At 44.8% G+C, this 20000-nt stretch overlaps 1 protein-coding gene across 1 annotated transcript in view; it reads right to left on the minus strand.

Annotated features, from left to right (window-relative positions):
* Nucleotides 1-20000, minus strand: part of LOC139396421 (cytoplasmic dynein 1 intermediate chain 1-like) — a gene marked incomplete at its 3' end in the record, with an annotated part of 67854 nt that overhangs the window by 11073 nt on the left and 36781 nt on the right. The window contains exon 8 of the mRNA XM_071143462.1: nucleotides 2895-2987. Within this exon, the coding sequence (XP_070999563.1) occupies nucleotides 2895-2987 (93 nt within the window). The remainder of the gene's footprint in view (nucleotides 1-2894; nucleotides 2988-20000) is intronic.

The raw sequence follows: 20000 nt of genomic DNA on the forward strand, positions 1-20000 counted from the left end.
GAATAGGGTGCCATTTGGGACATGACCTGTGGATGGGTGATACATCTAAAGAGGTTACATCGGATTGTTATATTGTAAATGGTGAGTGGTGTAATGCTTCCAATATCAACAATGTTACAGGACTGAGTCACTGGCCTGCCTGCGCTCTCCCATCCTTCCTGTCCTCGCGCTCCCCATCCTTCCTGTCCTCGGGCTCTCCCATCCTTCCTGTCCTCGCGCTCCCCATCCTTCCTGTCCTCGGGCTCTCCCATCCTTCCAGTCCTCGGGCTCTCCCATCCTTCCTGTCCTCGCGCTCTCCCATCCTTCCTGTCCTCGCGCTCCCCATCCTTCCTGTCCTCGGGCTCTCCCATCCTTCCTGTCCTCGGGCTCTCCCACCCTTCCTGTCCTCGCGCTCTCCCATCCTTCCTGTCCTCGCGTTCTACCATCCTTCCTGTCCTCGGGCTCTCCCATCCTTCCTGTCCTCGGGCTCTCCCATCCTTCCTGTCCTCGCGCTCCCCATCCTTCCTGTCCTCGGGCTCTCCCATCCTTCCTGTCCTCGGGCTCTCCCATCCTTCCTGTCCTCGGGCTCTCCCATCCTTCCTGTCCTCGCGCTCTCCCATCCTTCCTGTCCTCGGGCTCTCCCATCCTTCCTGTCCTCGGGCTCTCCCATCCTTCCTGTCCTCGGGCTCTCCCATCCTTCCTGTCCTCGTGCTCTCCCATCCTTCCTGTCCTCACGCTCTCCCATCCTTCCTGTCCTCGTGCTCTCCCATCCTTCCTGTCCTCGCGCTCTCCCATCCTTCCTATCCTCGTGCTCTCCCATCCTTCCTATCCTCGTGCTCTCCCATCCTTCCTCTTCTCACGCTCTCCCATCCTTCCTGTCCTCGGGCTCTCCCATCCTTCCTGTCCTCGGGCTCTCCCATCCTTCCTGTCCTCGCACTCTCCCATCCTTCCTGTCCTCGTGCTTTCCCATCCTTCATGTCCCCGGGCTCTCCCATCCTTCCTATCCTCAGGCTCTCCCATCCTTCCTGTCCTCGGGCTCTCCCATCCTTCCTGTCCTCGTGCTTTCCCATCCTTCCTGTCCTCGGGCTCTCCCATCCTTCCTGTCCTCAGGCTCTCCCATCCTTCCTGTCCTCGGGCTCTCCCATCCTTCCTGTCCTCGGGCTCTCCCATCCTTCCTGTCCTCAGGCTCTCCCATCCTTCTTGTCCTCGGGCTCTCCCATCCTTCCTGTCCTCGGGCTCTCCCATCCTTCCTGTCCTCAGGCTCTCCCATCCTTCTTGTCCTCGGGCTCTCCCATCCTTCCTGTCCTTGGGCTCTCCCATCCTTCTTGTCCTCGGGCTCTCCCATCCTTCCTGTCCTCGGGCTCTCCCACCCTTCCTGTCCTCGGGCTCTCCCATTCTTCCTGTCCTCGCGCTCTCCCATCCTTCCTGTCCTCGGGCTCTCCCATCCTTCCTGTCCTCGGGCTCTCCCATCCTTCCTGTCCTCGCGCTCTCCTATCCTTCCTGTGTGTGTGGGGGAGATCTTGGTGGGCTACACTCAGCCTTGTCTCAGGGTAGTACATTAGTGGTCTTTGATATCCTTTGGTGGTGTGGGGCTGTGCTTTGGCAAAGTGGGTGGGGTTATATCCTGCCTGGATGGCCCTCTCCGGGGGTAACTTTGGACAGGGCCAGTGTCCCCCGACTCCCACTGTCTCAGACTCCAGTGTCAGGGGGCTAGGGTCCGTCTGTCTATTTCTCCTGTCTTACCTGGTGTCCTGTGTGATCTACAGTATGCTCCCTCTAATTCTCCCATCTCTCGCACTCTCTATCTTTGACCCTGCTGGTCATCTATGAAAGTTTGAACGTCTTCAATAATCTCCACCCGGCACAGCCAGAAGAGGACTGGCCACCCCTCAGAGCCTGGTTCCTCTGAGGGGTGGTTCCTGCCTTTCTAGGGAGTTTTTCCTAGCCACCGTGCTTCTACATCTGCATTGCTTGCTGTTTGGGGTTTTAGACTGGGTTTCTGTATAAGCACTTTGTGACATCTGCTGATGAAAAAAGGACTTTATAAATACATTTGATGAATTGATTCATGGCTTTGACTTGTTTTGAATTGAAATATGTTATGTTTCTGTATACTGTTTACCAAACCAAGGTGGTGGTTAAACTGGAGAGTTCAGTCTCAGAAATGATTATCGGACATATATGCTTCAACTCACCTGAACTCAAATGGCCTATATAGTGCACTACTTATGACCAGGGCCCATTAGGGAATAGGGTGACATTTGGGATGCAAACACTCCCTTCAGCAAAAGCTATTGTATTTCTTACCATTAATTCACCTTTCATCTTTCCCCTTCTTTACTGTAAACAATTTCATTATACAGCATACCCCTCTACTCATGCCCCTTCTTCTCCTCCCCCTCTACTCATGCCCCTTCTTCTCCTCCCCCTCTACTCATGCTCCTTCTTCTACTCACCCTCTACTCATGCCGCTTCTTCTACTCACCCTCTACTCATGCCCCTTCTTCTCCTCCCCCTCTACTCATGCCCCCTCTTCTCCTACTCCTCTACTCATGTCCCTTCTTCTCCTCCTCCTCTACTCATGTCCCTTCTTCTCCTGCCCCTCTACTCATGCCCCCCCTTCTCCTCCCCCTCTACTCATGTCCCTTCTTCTCCTCCCCCTCTACTCATGCCCCCTCTTCTCCTCCTCCTCTACTCATGTCCCTTCTTCTCCTCCCCCTCTACTCATGTCCCTTCTTCTCCTGCCCATCTACTCATGCCCCTTCTCCTCCTCCCCCTCTACAAAATGCCCCTTCTTCTCCTCCCCCTCATCTCTTCCCCCTCTTCTCATCCCCCTCTACCCATGCCTCGTCTTCTCCTCCCCCTCTTCTCATCCCCCTCTACCCATGCCCATTCTTCTCCCCCCCTCTTCTTACCCTCTTTCATCTCCTTGGTGTCCTCCTCCTCCTGCTGGTCAGATTCAGGATCAGGCTTCAGCTCTATGATTTCTTCATCCTCTTCTTCCTCCTCTGAAGAAAGAGAGAGAGAGGGGTATAGAGGGCGGAAGGGGGAGAGAGAGGGAGAGGGAGAAAGCGAGAGAGAGGGGTATAGAGGGTGGAAGGGGGAGAGAGAGGGAGAGGGAGAGGGAGAAAGAGAGAGAGAGGGGTATAGAGGGCGGAAGGGGGAGAGAGAGGGAGAGGGAGAAAGAGAGAGAGAGGGGTATAGAGGGCGGAAGGGGGAGAGAGAGGGAGAGGGAGAAAGAGAGAGAAAGAAAGAGCAAGCAGTCATTTTAATCAGCAGCTGTTCCAAGTACTACAACCCCCCCTCTATACTTAATCCACTCCATCCCATCTAATCATTCGCAGGCCTGGCCCACCTGACTAACTGACATTCAGGGCTGGATGGGCCTCCCCCCCACACACACACACACCCAAACACACACACACACAATTAAGTGTATTCGGCTTGGCAGGACAGCCTGCAAAGCAAATGATACTACTACAGTACAGGTCAATTGGAGGTTGGAGTATTTTACTAGATTTTACTACTGTCAATTCCATCAGTTGTATTATCGGAACATTGGGAAAACACCTGCAGAAAAATGATTATTAGTAACATGACCGAGCCCACAACCCCAACATGATTATTAGTAACATGACCAAGCCCACTCCCCCAACATGATTATTAGTAACATGACCGAGCCCACTCCCCCCAACATGTTTATTAGTAACATGACCAAGCCCACTCCCCCCAACATGCTTATTAGTAACATGACCAAGCCCACTCCCCCCAACATGTTTATTAGTAACATGACCAAGCCCACTCCCCCCAACATGTTTATTAGTAACATGACCAAGCCCACTCCCCCCAACATGTTTATTAGTAACATGACCAAGCCCACTCCCCCAACATGATTATTAGTAACATGACCAAGCCCACTCCCCCAACATGATTATTAGTAACATGACCAAGCCCACTCCCCCCAACATGTTTATTAGTAACATGACCAAGCCCACTCCCCCCAACATGTTTATTAGTAACATGACCAAGCCCACTCCCCCAACATGATTATTAGTAACATGACCAAGCCCACTCCCCCAACATGATTATTAGTAACATGACCAAGCCCACTCCCCTCCCAACATGATTATTAGTAACATGACCATGCCAACTCCCCTCCCAACATGATTATTAGTAACATGACCAAGCCCACTCCCCCCAACATGTTTATTAGTAACATGACCAAGCCCACTCCCCCAACATGTTTATTAGTAACATGACCAAGCCCACTCCCCCAACATGATTATTAGTAACATGACCAAGCCCACTCCCCCAACATGATTATTAGTAACATGACCAAGCCCACTCCCCCAACATGATTATTAGTAACATGACCAAGCCCACTCCCCCCAACATGATTATTAGTAACATGACCAAGCCCACTCCCCCAACATGATTATTAGTAACATGACCAAGCCCACTCCCCTCCCAACATGATTATTAGTAACATGACCAAGCCCACTCCCCCCAACATGATTATTAGTAACATGACCAAGCCCACTCCCCCCAACATGATTATTAGTAACATGACCGAGCCCACTCCCCCCAACATGATTATTAGTAACATGACCAAGCCCACTCCTCTCAACATGATTATTAGTAACATGACCAAGCCCATTCCCCCAACATGATTATTAGTAACATGACCAAGCCCACTCCCCTCCCAACATGATTATTAGTAACATGACCAAGCCCACTCCCCTCCCAACATGATTATTAGTAACATGACCAAGCCCACTCCCCCCAACATGATTATTAGTAGCATGACCAAGCCCACTCCCCCCAACATGATTATTAGTACCATGACCGAGCCCACTCCCCCCAACATGATTATTAGTAACATGACCAAGCCCACTCCTCTCAACATGATTATTAGTAACATGACCAAGCCCATTCCCCCAACATGATTATTAGTAACATGACCAAGCCCACTCCCCTCCCAACATGATTATTAGTAACATGACCAAGCCAACTCCCCTCCCAACATGATTATTAGTAACATGACCAAGCCCACTCCCCTCCCAACATGATTATTAGTAACATGACCAAGCCAACTCCCCTCCCAACATGATTATTAGTAACATGACCAAGCCCACTCCCCCCAACATGATTATTAGTAACATGACCAAGCCCATTCCCCACCCAACATGATTATTAGTAACATGACCAAGCCCACTCCCCCCCAACATGATTATTAGTAACATGACCAAGCCCACTCCCCCCAACATGTTTATTAGTAACATGACCAAGCCCACTCCCCCCAACATGATTATTAGTAACATGACCAAGCCCATTCCCCCCCCCAACATGATTATTAGTAACATGACCAAGCCCACTCCCCCCCCAACATGATTATTAGTAACATGACCAAGCCCACTCCCCCCAACATGTTTATTAGTAACATGACCAAGCCCACTCCCCCCAACATGATTATTAGTAACATGACCAAGCCCATTCCCCCCCCCAACATGATTATTAGTAACATGACCAAGCCCACTCCCCCCCCCCCAACATGATTATTAGTAACATGACCAAGTCCACTCCCCCAACATGATTATTAGTAACATGACCAAGCCCACTCCCCTCCCAACATGATTATTAGTAACATGACCAAGTCCATTCCCCTCCCAACATGATTATTAGTAACATGACCAAGTTCACTCCCCCCAACATGATTATTAGTAACATGACCAAGCCCACTCCCCCCCCAACATGATTATTAGTAACATGACCAAGCCCACTCCCCCCAACATGATTATTAGTAACATGACCAAGCCCATTCCCCTCCCAACATGATTATTAGTAACATGACCAAGTCCACTCCCCCCAACATGATTTTTAGTAACATGACCAAGCCCATTCCCCCCCAACATGATTATTAGTAACATGACCAAGCCCACTCCCCCCCCCCCCAACATGATTATTAGTAACATGACCAAGCCCACTCCCCCCAACATGATTATTAGTAACATGACCAAGCCCACTCCCCCCAACATGATTATTAGAAACATGACCAAGCCCACTCCCCCCACATGATTATTAGTAACATGACCAAGCCCACTCCCCCAACATGATTATTAGTAACATGACCAAGCCCACTCCCCCAACATGATTATTAGTAACATGACCAAGCCCACTCCCCCCAACATGATTATTAGTAACATGACCAAGCCCATTCCCGCAACATGATTATTAGTAACATGACCAAGCCCACTCCCCCAACATGATTATTAGTAACATGACCAAGCCCACTCCCCCCCAACATGATTATTAGTAACATGACCAAGCCCATTCCCGCAACATGATTATTAGTAACATGACCAAGCCCACTCCCCCAACATGATTATTAGTAACATGACCAAGCGTACTCCCCTCCCAACATGTTTATTAGTAACATGACCAAGCCCACTCCCCCCAACATGATTATTAGTAACATGACCAAGCCCACTCCCCCCCAACATGATTATTAGTAACATGACCAAGCCAACTCCCCTCCCAACATGATTATTAGTAACATGACCAAGTCCACTCCCCCCAACATGATTATTAGTAACATGACCAAGCCCACTCCCCCCAACATGATTATTAGTAACATGACCAAGCCCACTCCCCCCAACATGATTATTAGTAACATGACCAAGCCCACTCCCCTCCCAACATGATTATTAGTAACATGACCAAGCCCACTCCCCCAACATGATTATTAGTAACATGACCAAGCCCACTCCCCCCCCCAACATGATTATTAGTAACATGACCAAGCCCACTCCCCCCAACATGATTATTAGTAACATGACCAAGCCCACTCCCCCCCAACATGATTATTAGTAACATGACCAAGCCAACTCCCCTCCCAACATGATTATTAGTAACATGACCAAGCCCACTCCCCTCCCAACATGATTATTAGTAACATGACCAAGCCAACTCCCCCCAACATGATTATTAGTAACATGACCAAGCCCACTCCCCTCCCAACATGATTATTAGTAACATGACCAAGCCCACTCCCCTCCCAACATGATTATTAGTAACATGACCAAGCCCACTCCCCCAACATGATTATTAGTAACATGACCAAGCCCACTCCCCAGAACATGATTATTAGTAACATGACCAAGCCCACTCCCCCCCAACATGATTATTAGTAACATGACCAAGCCCACTCCCCCCCAACATGATTATTAGTAACATGACCAAGCCAACTCCTCCCAACATGATTATTAGTAACATGACCAAGCCCACTCCCCCCCCCCAACATGATTATTAGTAACATGACCAAGCCCACTCCCCTCCAACATGATTATTAGTAACATGACCAAGCCCACTCCCCTCCAACATGATTATTAGTAACATGACCAAGCCCACTCCACCCCGAACATGATTATTAGTAACATGACCAAGCCCACTCTCCTCCCAACATGATTATTAGTAACATGACCAAGCCCACTCCCCTCCCAACATGATTATTAGTAACATGACCAAGTCCACTCCTCCCAACATGATTATTAGTAACATGACCAAGCCCACTCTCCTCCCAACATGATTATTAGTAACATGACCAAGCCCACTCCCCTTCCAACATGATTATTAGTAACATGACCAAGCGTACTCCCCTCCCAACATGATTATTAGTAACATGACCAAGCCCACTCTCCTCCCAACATGATTATTAGTAACATGACCAAGCCCACTCCCCTCCCAACATGATTATTAGTAACATGACCAAGCCCACTCTCCTCCCAACATGATTATTAGTAACATGACCAAGCCCACTCCCCCCAACATGATTATTAGTAACATGACCAAGCCCACTCCCCTCCCAACATGATTATTAGTAACATGACCAAGCCCACTCCCCCCAACACAGGCCTCAACAGAGAGGAAGTTAGCACACAGGCCTCATCAAAAAGTAAGTTAACACACAGAAGGTGCCTCTCTGAGTGGCGTGCATGCCCTCGGCTCTGTCCTAACCTCTGATCTTGAGATCCAACAACCCCACCCTAAACTCGACCCCGCAATTACCCTAAATCCCCCCCAGTGAAGGGGGCAAAAGAGGGGCTAACATCCACAAGCACCTGCCAGTCTTCCTGCGGCCTGCTTCGTCCCTCCATTCACCCCCTCTGCCCACCGCCCGTCCCCTCCCTCCCTCCTTCCTCCAGACATGTGTTGGTAACCCCTCCCCCATCCCATCACCCTGGAAACAGATGGTGAAAATGAGGCCCCAAAAGCCCACTTGACACCCTACCAGACACCTGTGGCTGCGAACGCGCAAACACACACACTCTCTGCACGCTCACACACACCCGAATCCTCAGTGGGCTAGTTGTCATGTTGACCCCTGGGTCGGAGGTTAACTGGGTAGGGGTCGCAGTGACAATGGGCGCCCAGTTCACAGAAGGAAGTGATTCCATTCCGCCAGACGTGTCACGTCTCACACTCTCAACTCAACACCAGCGCCGTTTGTTTTCAGGGGTGAGTGAGTGTCTGTGTGTGTGTATGACACAGTTTGAATATGCCCTGAGGCCTCCTAAAATTACTGGCTCAAGAGCCTTGTTGATATGAGAATATAGGCCTTCTGTCTATTATCACCATGCCCTTTCAGCTGCTCTGAACCTTCTCAACTGGTTTTGTTTAGATATAATAAATATATGATAAATGTGATTGCAAACACCAAAGATTAGATATGATAAATGTGATTACCAAGACCAAGGACTAGATATGATAAACGTGATTACAAACACCAAAGTCTAGATATGATAAACATGATTACAAACACCAAAGTCTAGATATGATAAATATGATTACAAAGACCAAAGACTAGATTTGATGAACATGATTACCAAGATCAAAGATTAGATATGATACAGTGCCTTGCGAAAGTATTCGGCCCCCTTGAACTTTGCGACCTTTTGCCACATTTCAGGCTTCAAACATAAAGATATAAAACTGTATTTTTTTGTGAAGAATCAACAACAAGTGGGACACAATCATGAAGTGGAATGACATTTATTGGATATTTCAAACTTTTTTAACAAATCAAAAAATTGGGCGTGCAAAATTATTCAGCCCCCTTAAGTTAATACTTTGTAGCGCCACCTTTTGCTGCGATTACAGCTGTAAGTCGCTTGGGGTATGTCTCTATCAGTTTTGCACATCGAGAGACTGAATTTTTTTTCCCATTCCTCCTTGCAAAACAGCTCGAGCTCAGTGAGGTTGGATGGAGAGCATTTGTGAACAGCAGTTTTCAGTTCTTTCCACAGATTCTCGATTGGATTCAGGTCTGGACCTTGACTTGGCCATTCTAACACCTGGATATGTTTATTTTTGAACCATTGCTTTATGTTTTGGATCATTGTCTTGTTGGAAGACAAATCTCCGTCCCAGTCTCAGGTCTTTTGCAGACTCCATCAGGTTTTCTTCCAGAATGGTCCTGTATTTGGCTCCATCCATCTTCCCATCAATTTTAACCATCTTCCCTGTCCCTGCTGAAGAAAAGCAGGCCCAAACCATGATGCTGCCACCACCATGTTTGACAGTGGGGATGGTGTGTTCAGGGTGATGAGCTGTGTTGCTTTTACGCCAAACATAACGTTTTGCATTGTTGCCAAAAAGTTCAATTTTGGTTTCATCTGACCAGAGCACCTTCTTCCACATGTTTGGTGTGTCTCCCAGGTGGCTTGTGGCAAACTTTAAACGACGCTTTTTATGGATATCTTTAAGAAATGGCTTTCTTCTTGCCACTCTTCCATAAAGGCCAGATTTGTGCAATATACGACTGATTGTTGTCCTAAGGACAGAGTCTCCCACCTCAGCTGTAGATCTCTGCAGTTCATCCAGAGTGATCATGGGCCTCTTGGCTGCATCTCTGATCAGTCTTCTCCTTGTATGAGCTGAAAGTTTAGAGGGACGGCCAGGTCTTGGTAGATTTGCAGTGGTCTGATACTCCTTCCATTTCAATATTATCGCTTGCACAGTGCTCCTTGGGATGTTTAAAGCTTGGGAAATCTTTTTGTATCCAAATCCGGCTTTAAACTTCTTCACAACAGTATCTCGGACCTGCCTGGTGCGTTCCTTGTTCTTCATGATGCTCTCTCCGCTTTTAACGGACCTCTGAGACTATCACAGTGCAGGTGCATTTATACGGAGACTTGATTACACACAGGTGGATTGTATTTATCATCATTAGTCATTTAGGTCAACATTGGATCATTCAGAGATCCTCACTGAACTTCTGGAGAGAGTTTGCTGCACTGAAAGTAAAGGGGCTGAATAATTTTGCACGCCCAATTTTTCAGTTTTCGATTTGTTAAAAAAGTTGAAATATCCAATAAATGTCGTTCCACTTCATGATTGTGTCCCACTTGTTGTTGATTCTTCACAAAAAAATACAGTTTTATATCTTTATGTTTGAAGCCTGAAATGTGGCAAAAGGTCGCAAAGTTCAAGGGGGCCGAATACTTTCGCAAGGCACTGTACATGTGATTACCAGGGGAATAATGGAAAATTCAAGAGAAGTTTATTAGCTTTAATATATTCATCATCTTAGAGACAAAGGAGTATATGGCTTATAAACTCTTTGGAGTTAGCATGTACTAGATTCAACTCTAACCTGAAGTTACCATCCTTCCTTCCAAAGGCCCAATAGTCCATTCAACTCTAACCTGAAGTTACCATGCTTCATTCCAAAGGCCCAAAAGTCCATTCAACTCTAATCTGAAGTTACCATGCTTCATTCCAAAGGCCCAATAGTCCATTCAACTCTAACCTGAAGTTACCATGCTTCCTTTCATATGCCCAATAGTTTGTTCAACTCTAACCTGAAGTTACCATATCCTCTCTACAGAGTGTCTCAAATGGTACACTATTCCTTATAGTGTACAACTTCTGACCAGGATATAGGGAATATGATGCTATTTGAGACACAGCTATAGTGGTTGTCTCCCAAGAGAAAATACTTCAGTGTGAGGATGAAGGATGAGGATGGACCACTGATGTAATGGGTTCGGTCCAACAGCGTGGTTTCCAGCTGAATGGAAGTGTTGCTCTGAGTCAGACAGCATCTAACCAGCAGGGACCGGAGTCGAGAGGCCAGGGAGACAGGCCTAGACAGTCAGCCAGCCAGGCAATCAGTCAGCCAGCCAAGTAGTCAGTCAGCCAAGCCAACCAGTCAGTCAGCCAGCCAAGCAGTCAGTCAGCCAAGCCAACGAGTCAGTCCGCCACTGTGTCACAGAGGACAGCCAGGACAGACAGCCACCAACCGACAAACTCACAGGCGGCTCCTCTCTCTCTCATCTCTCTCTCTCTTCCTCTCTCTCCCTGTCATCCATTTCCCCCCCTGAGTTTGGTGGAGACAGGGATGCTTCTCTTTGGTGTCCCATCATCACAGCACCCTCAATGAGAGAGAGGGAGACAGGACTGGGTGTTGTCCCTTTGGGGTTAGGATGGAGAATGGAGAGGAACAGGGAGAGGGACAGAGAGAGAGAGAGAGACAGAGACTACTCCCCTCTCCTCACATCGCTGGGGTCAGCTGTGAGGAGAGGAAAGGGAGTCGCTCCCAACCTAAACCCATGCACAACCTGACCTTAGATGACCAGGACCGTGGTCAGAATGTGTGGTCATGGGAGGACCATGCAGAGCTGTGCGACCATAACGTAGAGCGGTCCGACTGACAACAGTTGACCACAGAGACTGGAGCAAGCTTCAGTGATTCATAGCCATGTGACATGAGGCTTTGGATTGATTACTTAACGACTGAATACATCTTCCCATATGAAGGCACGGTACTGGAGATACCATGGTCAAAGGTCAAGGAAGAAGCAACCAAATATAACTCAATTTCAATGGAGATTCTCCAAAGCCTTCAAAGATGGTCTCTCCCTCTCTCTCTCTCAACCCGGTCATGGAATGTTTTCCTGTTCCACCTGGTGCTTAATACTGCTCTGCACCGTGGGAACACACATTAACCTGGATCCACCAAGCCACTGGTACCTGGGGGCTGGCTTGATGAAACTCAGCTTCCTTCCTCACGCTGTCAATTCAGCCCAGCCCAGCCCAGCGGCACATAGACAAATAGGCATCTCCATAGACGCCTATAAGAACACTCAGCTCAACTCTGACAGAGAAGGGGTCCTTCCGAGTCCTAAGACATAGACACGCCACTCTCTCCCCCCCCAGTCGTGGAGTATTTACTATTTAGATTAGCATGCGCGCTACAGGCTAATTACCAGCTTAATCGTACGCTGGGGAGTGAAAAGGCCTGAGCCAGCCGGTCAGAAGCATTGTTAGTCATTATATGGATACCTCTACAGTGAATTATCTCAGATGAACTGAAATTGGCCAATCCATTATGAAGGCAGAGAAAATAAACAGTAATTCAATGGCACTATAAGGATCTTAGGAGCGGGACTCTCTGTGGAGAGCTTAGTGTATTATACTGTGATTGGCTGGACAGTTAAGATATATCCACCACATGTGGAGAGCATTACTATAAATATACTAAGAAAAGTCAGAGACAGCTACCACAGTAGTTAGAAATGACCCATGTTGTGCTGTAGTGAGAGATACAGCTACCACAGTAGTTAGAAAAGACCCATGTTGTGCTGTAGTGAGAGATACAGCTACCACAGTAGTTAGAAATGACCCATGTTGTGCTGTAGTGAGAGATACAGCTACCACAGTAGTTAGAAAAGACCCATGTTGTGCTGTAGTGAGAGATACAGCTACCACAGTAGTTAGAAATGACCCATGTTGTGCTGTAGTGAGAGATACAGCTACCACAGTAGTTAGAAACGACTCATGTTGTGCTGTAGTGAGAGATACAGCTACCACAGTAGTTAGATACGACCCATGTTGTGCTGTAGTGTCAGATACAGCTACCACAGTAGTTAGATACCACCCATGTTGTGCTGTAGTGAGAGATACAGCTACCACAGTAGTTAGATACGACCCATGTTGTGCTGTTGTGTCAGATACAGCTACCACAGTAGTTAGATATGACCCATGTTGTGCTGTAGTGTCAGACACAGATACCACAGTAGTTAGAAACGACCCATGTTGTGCTGTAGTGAGAGATACAGCTACCACAGTAGTTAGATACGACCCATGTCGTGCTGTAGTGTCAGATACAGCTACCACAGTAGTTTGATACCACCCATGCTGTGCTGTAGTGTCAGATACAGCTACCACAGTAGTTAGATACAACCCATATTGTGCTGTAGTGAGAGATACAGCTACCACAGTAGTTAGATACGACCCATATTGTGCTGTAGTGAGAGATACAGCTACCACAGTGCATAACCATACCACTGGGTTTCACAGCATTATGTTTTCGTATTTGTCCCAAATTCCCTGTGAAGTGCACTACTTTTGATCAGGACCCATAGGGCTCAGGTCAAAAGTAGTGCACTACATAGGGAATAGGGTGCCATTTGGCAAGCCTAAGAATATATTCCAACTAGTAACTAGAAGAGATCAAAGATCCCTTTTTATTCTGAATCCCCAGGAAGTGTTGGCATGATGCTGAAATGTGCAAGCTCACGCTCATCACTGGGGAGATGAAGGCTGGGGTGGGTTGGCCTGCCTGCCTGCCTGTCTGTGTGACTTGGAGAGGGTCCAGTGCTGTGTTAGAGGGTTAGGTTGTTAGAGGCCATGCCAGCTCCTGTACTGCCACTGACAGAGGAGTGTTGACACCTAGCGCATCCTGTGACACACAGAGACATAAGGGCACACACAAGCAACAGACCTGGGTTCAAATACTATTTCAAATATCTCAATTACTTTCATATACATTCAAAGTAACTATTCAAATATATTTTATTTGGAAAGACAAGCAGTTTAATATTTTTATGAATGTGTAATTACTCAAATACGCTCCCATGCATTTAACCCAGGTATTTGAAAAAATTCTCAAATAGTATTTATTTCTTACAAAATAACCATAAAAAAATCAAATAAGAGTACTTGTTTTGAAAATACTCAAATAAATAGAAAAAGTATTTGAAAGACCAGATACTGAAACACACATGTATTTGAACCCAGGTCTGATTCGCACACACACACACACACACACACACACACACACACACACACACACACACACACACACACACACACACACACACACACACACACACACACACACACACAAAAAAAAGTAACAAACACACACACACATAAAGTAACAAACACACACACACATAAAGTAACAGACACACACACACATAAAGAAACACACACACACACACACACACATAAAGTAACACCTACCAACACGAACATAAAGTAAAACACACACATATAAAGTAAGACTCACACACATAGAGTAACACACACACACACACACACACACACACACACACACACACACACACACAGACACACACACATAAACACACATAGGTAACACGCACACACACACAGAGAAACACACATAGGTAACACACACACACATAAAGTAACAAACACACACACACACACACAAAGTAACACACGCACACATAAATTAACACACACACACACATACATAAAGTAACAAACACACACACACACATACGCATAAAATAACACACACACATAAAGTGACACACACACACACACACATAAAGTAACACACACACACACATGAAGTAACACACACACACACACACACACATAAAGTGACACAAACATAAAGTAACACACACACACACATAAAGTAACACACACACACACACGCATAAAGTAACAGACACACACACATGCATAAAGTAACACACACACACACACAAAGTAACACACACACATAAAGTAACACACACACAAAGTAACACACACACATAAAGTAACAAACACACACACATAAAGTAACACATACACACATAAAGTAACACACACACACATAAAGTAACACACACACACATAAAGTAACACACTCACACACACACATAAAGTAGAACAGACACAAAGTAACACACACACACACATACAGTAACACACACACACAATAAGTAACACACACACACACACATAAAGTAACACACACACACACACGAATAAAGTAACACACACACACATAAAGTAACAAACACACACACATAAAGTAACACACACACACATAAAGTAACACACACACACACGAATAAAGTAACACACACACACATAAAGTAACAAACACACACACATAAAGTAACACACACACACATAAAGTAACACACACACAAAGTAACACACACACATAAAGTAACAAACACACACACATAAAGTAACACACACACACACACACACATAAAGTAACAAACACACACACACATAAAGTAACACACACACACACACATAAAGTAACACACACACACACACATAAAGTAACACACACACACACATAAAGTAACAAACACACACACACATAAAGTAACGAACAAACACACACATAAAGTAACACGCACACACATAAAGAAACACACACACACACACACATAAAGTAACACCTACCCACACGAACATAAAGTAAAACACACACATATAAAGTAAGACTCACACACATAGAGTAACACACACACACAGAGAAACACACATAGGTAACACGCACACACAGAGAAACACACATAGGTAACACACACACACACACACATAAAGTAACAAACACACACACACACACACACACACACACAAAGTAACAAACACACACACATAAAGTAACACACACACACATAAAGTAACACACACACAAAGTAACACACACACATAAAGTAACAAACACACACACATAAAGTAACACACACACACACACACACATAAAGTAACAAACACACACACATATAAAGTAACACACACACACATAAAGTAACACACACACACACACACACACATAAAGTAACACACACACACACATAAAGTAACAAACACACACACACATAAAGTAACGAACAAACACACACATAAAGTAACACGCACACACATAAAGAAACACACACACACACACACACACACACACACATAAAGTAACACCTACCTACCCACCTACCAACACGAACATAAAGTAAAACACACACATATAAAGTAAGACTCACACACATAGAGTAACACACACACACACACACACACACACACACACACACACACACACACACAGACACACACACATAAACACACATAGGTAACACGCACACACACACAGAGAAACACACATAGGTAACACACACACACATAAAGTAACAAACACACACACACACACACAAAGTAACACACGCACACATAAATTAACACACACACACACATACATAAAGTAACAAACACACACACACACATACGCATAAAATAACACACACACATAAAGTGACACACACACACACACATAAAGTAACACACACACACACATGAAGTAACACACACACACACACACACACATAAAGTGACACAAACATAAAGTAACACACACACACACATAAAGTAACACACACACACACACGCATAAAGTAACAGACACACACACATGCATAAAGTAACACACACACACACACAAAGTAACACACACACATAAAGTAACACACACACATAAAGTAACAAACACACACACATAAAGTAACACATACACACATAAAGTAACACACACACACATAAAGTAACACACACACACATAAAGTAACACACTCACACACACACATAAAGTAGAACAGACACAAAGTAACACACACACACACATACAGTAACACACACACACAATAAGTAACACACACACACACACATAAAGTAACAAACACACACACACATAAAGTAACACACACACACACATAAAGTAACACATACACACATAAAGTAACACACACACACACACATAAAGTAACACACACACACACACGAATAAAGTAACACACACACACATAAAGTAACAAACACACACACATAAAGTAACACACACACACATAAAGTAACACACACACAAAGTAACACACACACATAAAGTAACAAACACACACACATAAAGTAACACACACACACACACATAAAGTAACAAACACACACACACATAAAGTAACACACACACACACACATAAAGTAACACACACACACACACATAAAGTAACACACACACACACATAAAGTAACAAACACACACACACATAAAGTAACGAACAAACACACACATAAAGTAACACGCACACACATAAAGAAACACACACACACACACACATAAAGTAACACCTACCCACACGAACATAAAGTAAAACACACACATATAAAGTAAGACTCACACACATAGAGTAACACACACACACAGAGAAACACACATAGGTAACACGCACACACAGAGAAACACACATAGGTAACACACACACACACACACATAAAGTAACAAACACACACACACACACACACACACACACACAAAGTAACAAACACACACACATAAAGTAACACACACACACATAAAGTAACACACACACAAAGTAACACACACACATAAAGTAACAAACACACACACATAAAGTAACACACACACACACACACACATAAAGTAACAAACACACACACATATAAAGTAACACACACACACATAAAGTAACACACACACACACACACACACATAAAGTAACACACACACACACATAAAGTAACAAACACACACACACATAAAGTAACGAACAAACACACACATAAAGTAACACGCACACACATAAAGAAACACACACACACACACACACACACACACACATAAAGTAACACCTACCCACACGAACATAAAGTAAAACACACACATATAAAGTAAGACTCACACACATAGAGTAACACACACACACAGAGAAACACACATAGGTAACACACACACACACACATAAAGTAACAAACACACACACACACACACACACACACACAAAGTAACACACGCACACATAAATTAACACACACACACACATACATAAAGTAACAAACACACACATACACACACATACACACGCATAAAATAACACACACACATAAAGTGACACACACACACACACACACATAAAGTAACACACACACACACACATGAAGTAACACACACACACACATAAAGTAACACACACATAAAGTGACACACACACAAAGTAACACACACACAAAAAGTAACACACACACACACGCATAAAGTAACACACACACACGCATAAAGTAACACACACACACACATAAAGTAACACACACACATAAAGTAACACACACACAAAGTAACACACACACATAAAGTAACACACACATATAAAGTAACACACACACATACATAAAGTAAAACACACACATAAAGTAACACACACACATAAAGAAACACACACACACACATAAAGAAACACACACACACACATAAAGTAACACACACACACACACATAAAGAAACACACACACACACATAAAGTAACACACACACACAAAAAGTAACACACACACACATAGAGTAACACACACACACACACACACACATAAAGTAACACACACACACACATAAAGTAACACACACACACACACACACACACATAAAGTAATACACACACATAAAGTAACACACACACATAAAGTAACACACACATAAAGTAACACACACATAAAGTAACACACACACATAAAGTAACACACACACACACATAAAGTAACACACACACACATAAAGTAATATACACACACACATAAAGTAACACACACACACACATAAAGTTACACACACACATAAAGTAACACACACACACACATAAAGTAACACACACACACACACATAAATTAACACACACACACACACACACACACATAAAGTAACACACACACACAAAGTAACACACACACATAAAGTAACACACACACATAAAGTAACACACACACACATAAAGTAACACACACACACATAAAGTAACACACACACATAAAGTAACACACAACCATTAAGTAACACACAACCATTAAGTAACACACACACACACACATAAAGTAACACACACACATAAAGTAACACACACACACATAAAGTAACACACACACACACACATAAAGTAACACACACACATAAAGTAACACACACACACACATAAAGTAACACACACACACAAAGTAACACACACACATAAAGTAACACACACACATAAAGTAACACACACACACATAAAGTAACACACACACACACACATAAAGTAACACACACACATAAAGTAAGACACACACATAAAGTAAGACACACACACACACACACACACATAAACACACACACACACACACATAAAGTAACACACACACACATAAAGTAACACACACACACACATAAAGTAACACACACACATAAAGTAACACACACACACATAGAGTAACACACACACACACACACATAAAGTAACACACACACATACACATAAAGTAACACACACACACATACACATGAAGTAACACACACACATAAAGTATCACACACACACATAAAGTAACACACACAGGACAGGCGTTAGACAGCAGTAGGATGACACCAGGCTCTTTCATCCACTGGTTTATTGGGCCAAGCTGCTGGGGCCCTAGAGATGATTACACTATCATGCTGAGTCACTCACATACACACGCACACACAAACACGCACACACACACACACACGCACACACACACATTCCCGTCATCTCTGACAGAGGAGTTTTGCAAAACGTTGGGAATGAGGACATATAAGAGAGTATGGGAGGAAGGGAGGAGTGGAGGAGGAGAGTAGGATAGGAGGAGAGGAAGGGAGGAGAGGAGGAGGAGGTAAGGGGCACTTTCAAGGGGCAAGAGTTCCAGCATCCTACGCACTGGGAATAACCCTTTAAATGAGAGCGAACACACACACACACACACACACACACACACTGTAAAGAGGGGGGTTCTCCTCAGAAGTTGGGTGTTGAGCAGCCTGTAGACCACAACACAGACTCTGCACTGATGAGTAGGAGGAGGTGACGAGAACTTGAAAGACTCCTCTAATGTGGACCTGGCACGACACCCCCTGTTCTGTCCTGTTCTGTTCT

The sequence above is a fragment of the Oncorhynchus clarkii genome, unplaced genomic scaffold, assembly GCF_045791955.1.
Source record: "Oncorhynchus clarkii lewisi isolate Uvic-CL-2024 unplaced genomic scaffold, UVic_Ocla_1.0 unplaced_contig_2405_pilon_pilon, whole genome shotgun sequence".
NCBI classification, from domain to species: Eukaryota; Metazoa; Chordata; class Actinopteri; order Salmoniformes; family Salmonidae; genus Oncorhynchus; species Oncorhynchus clarkii.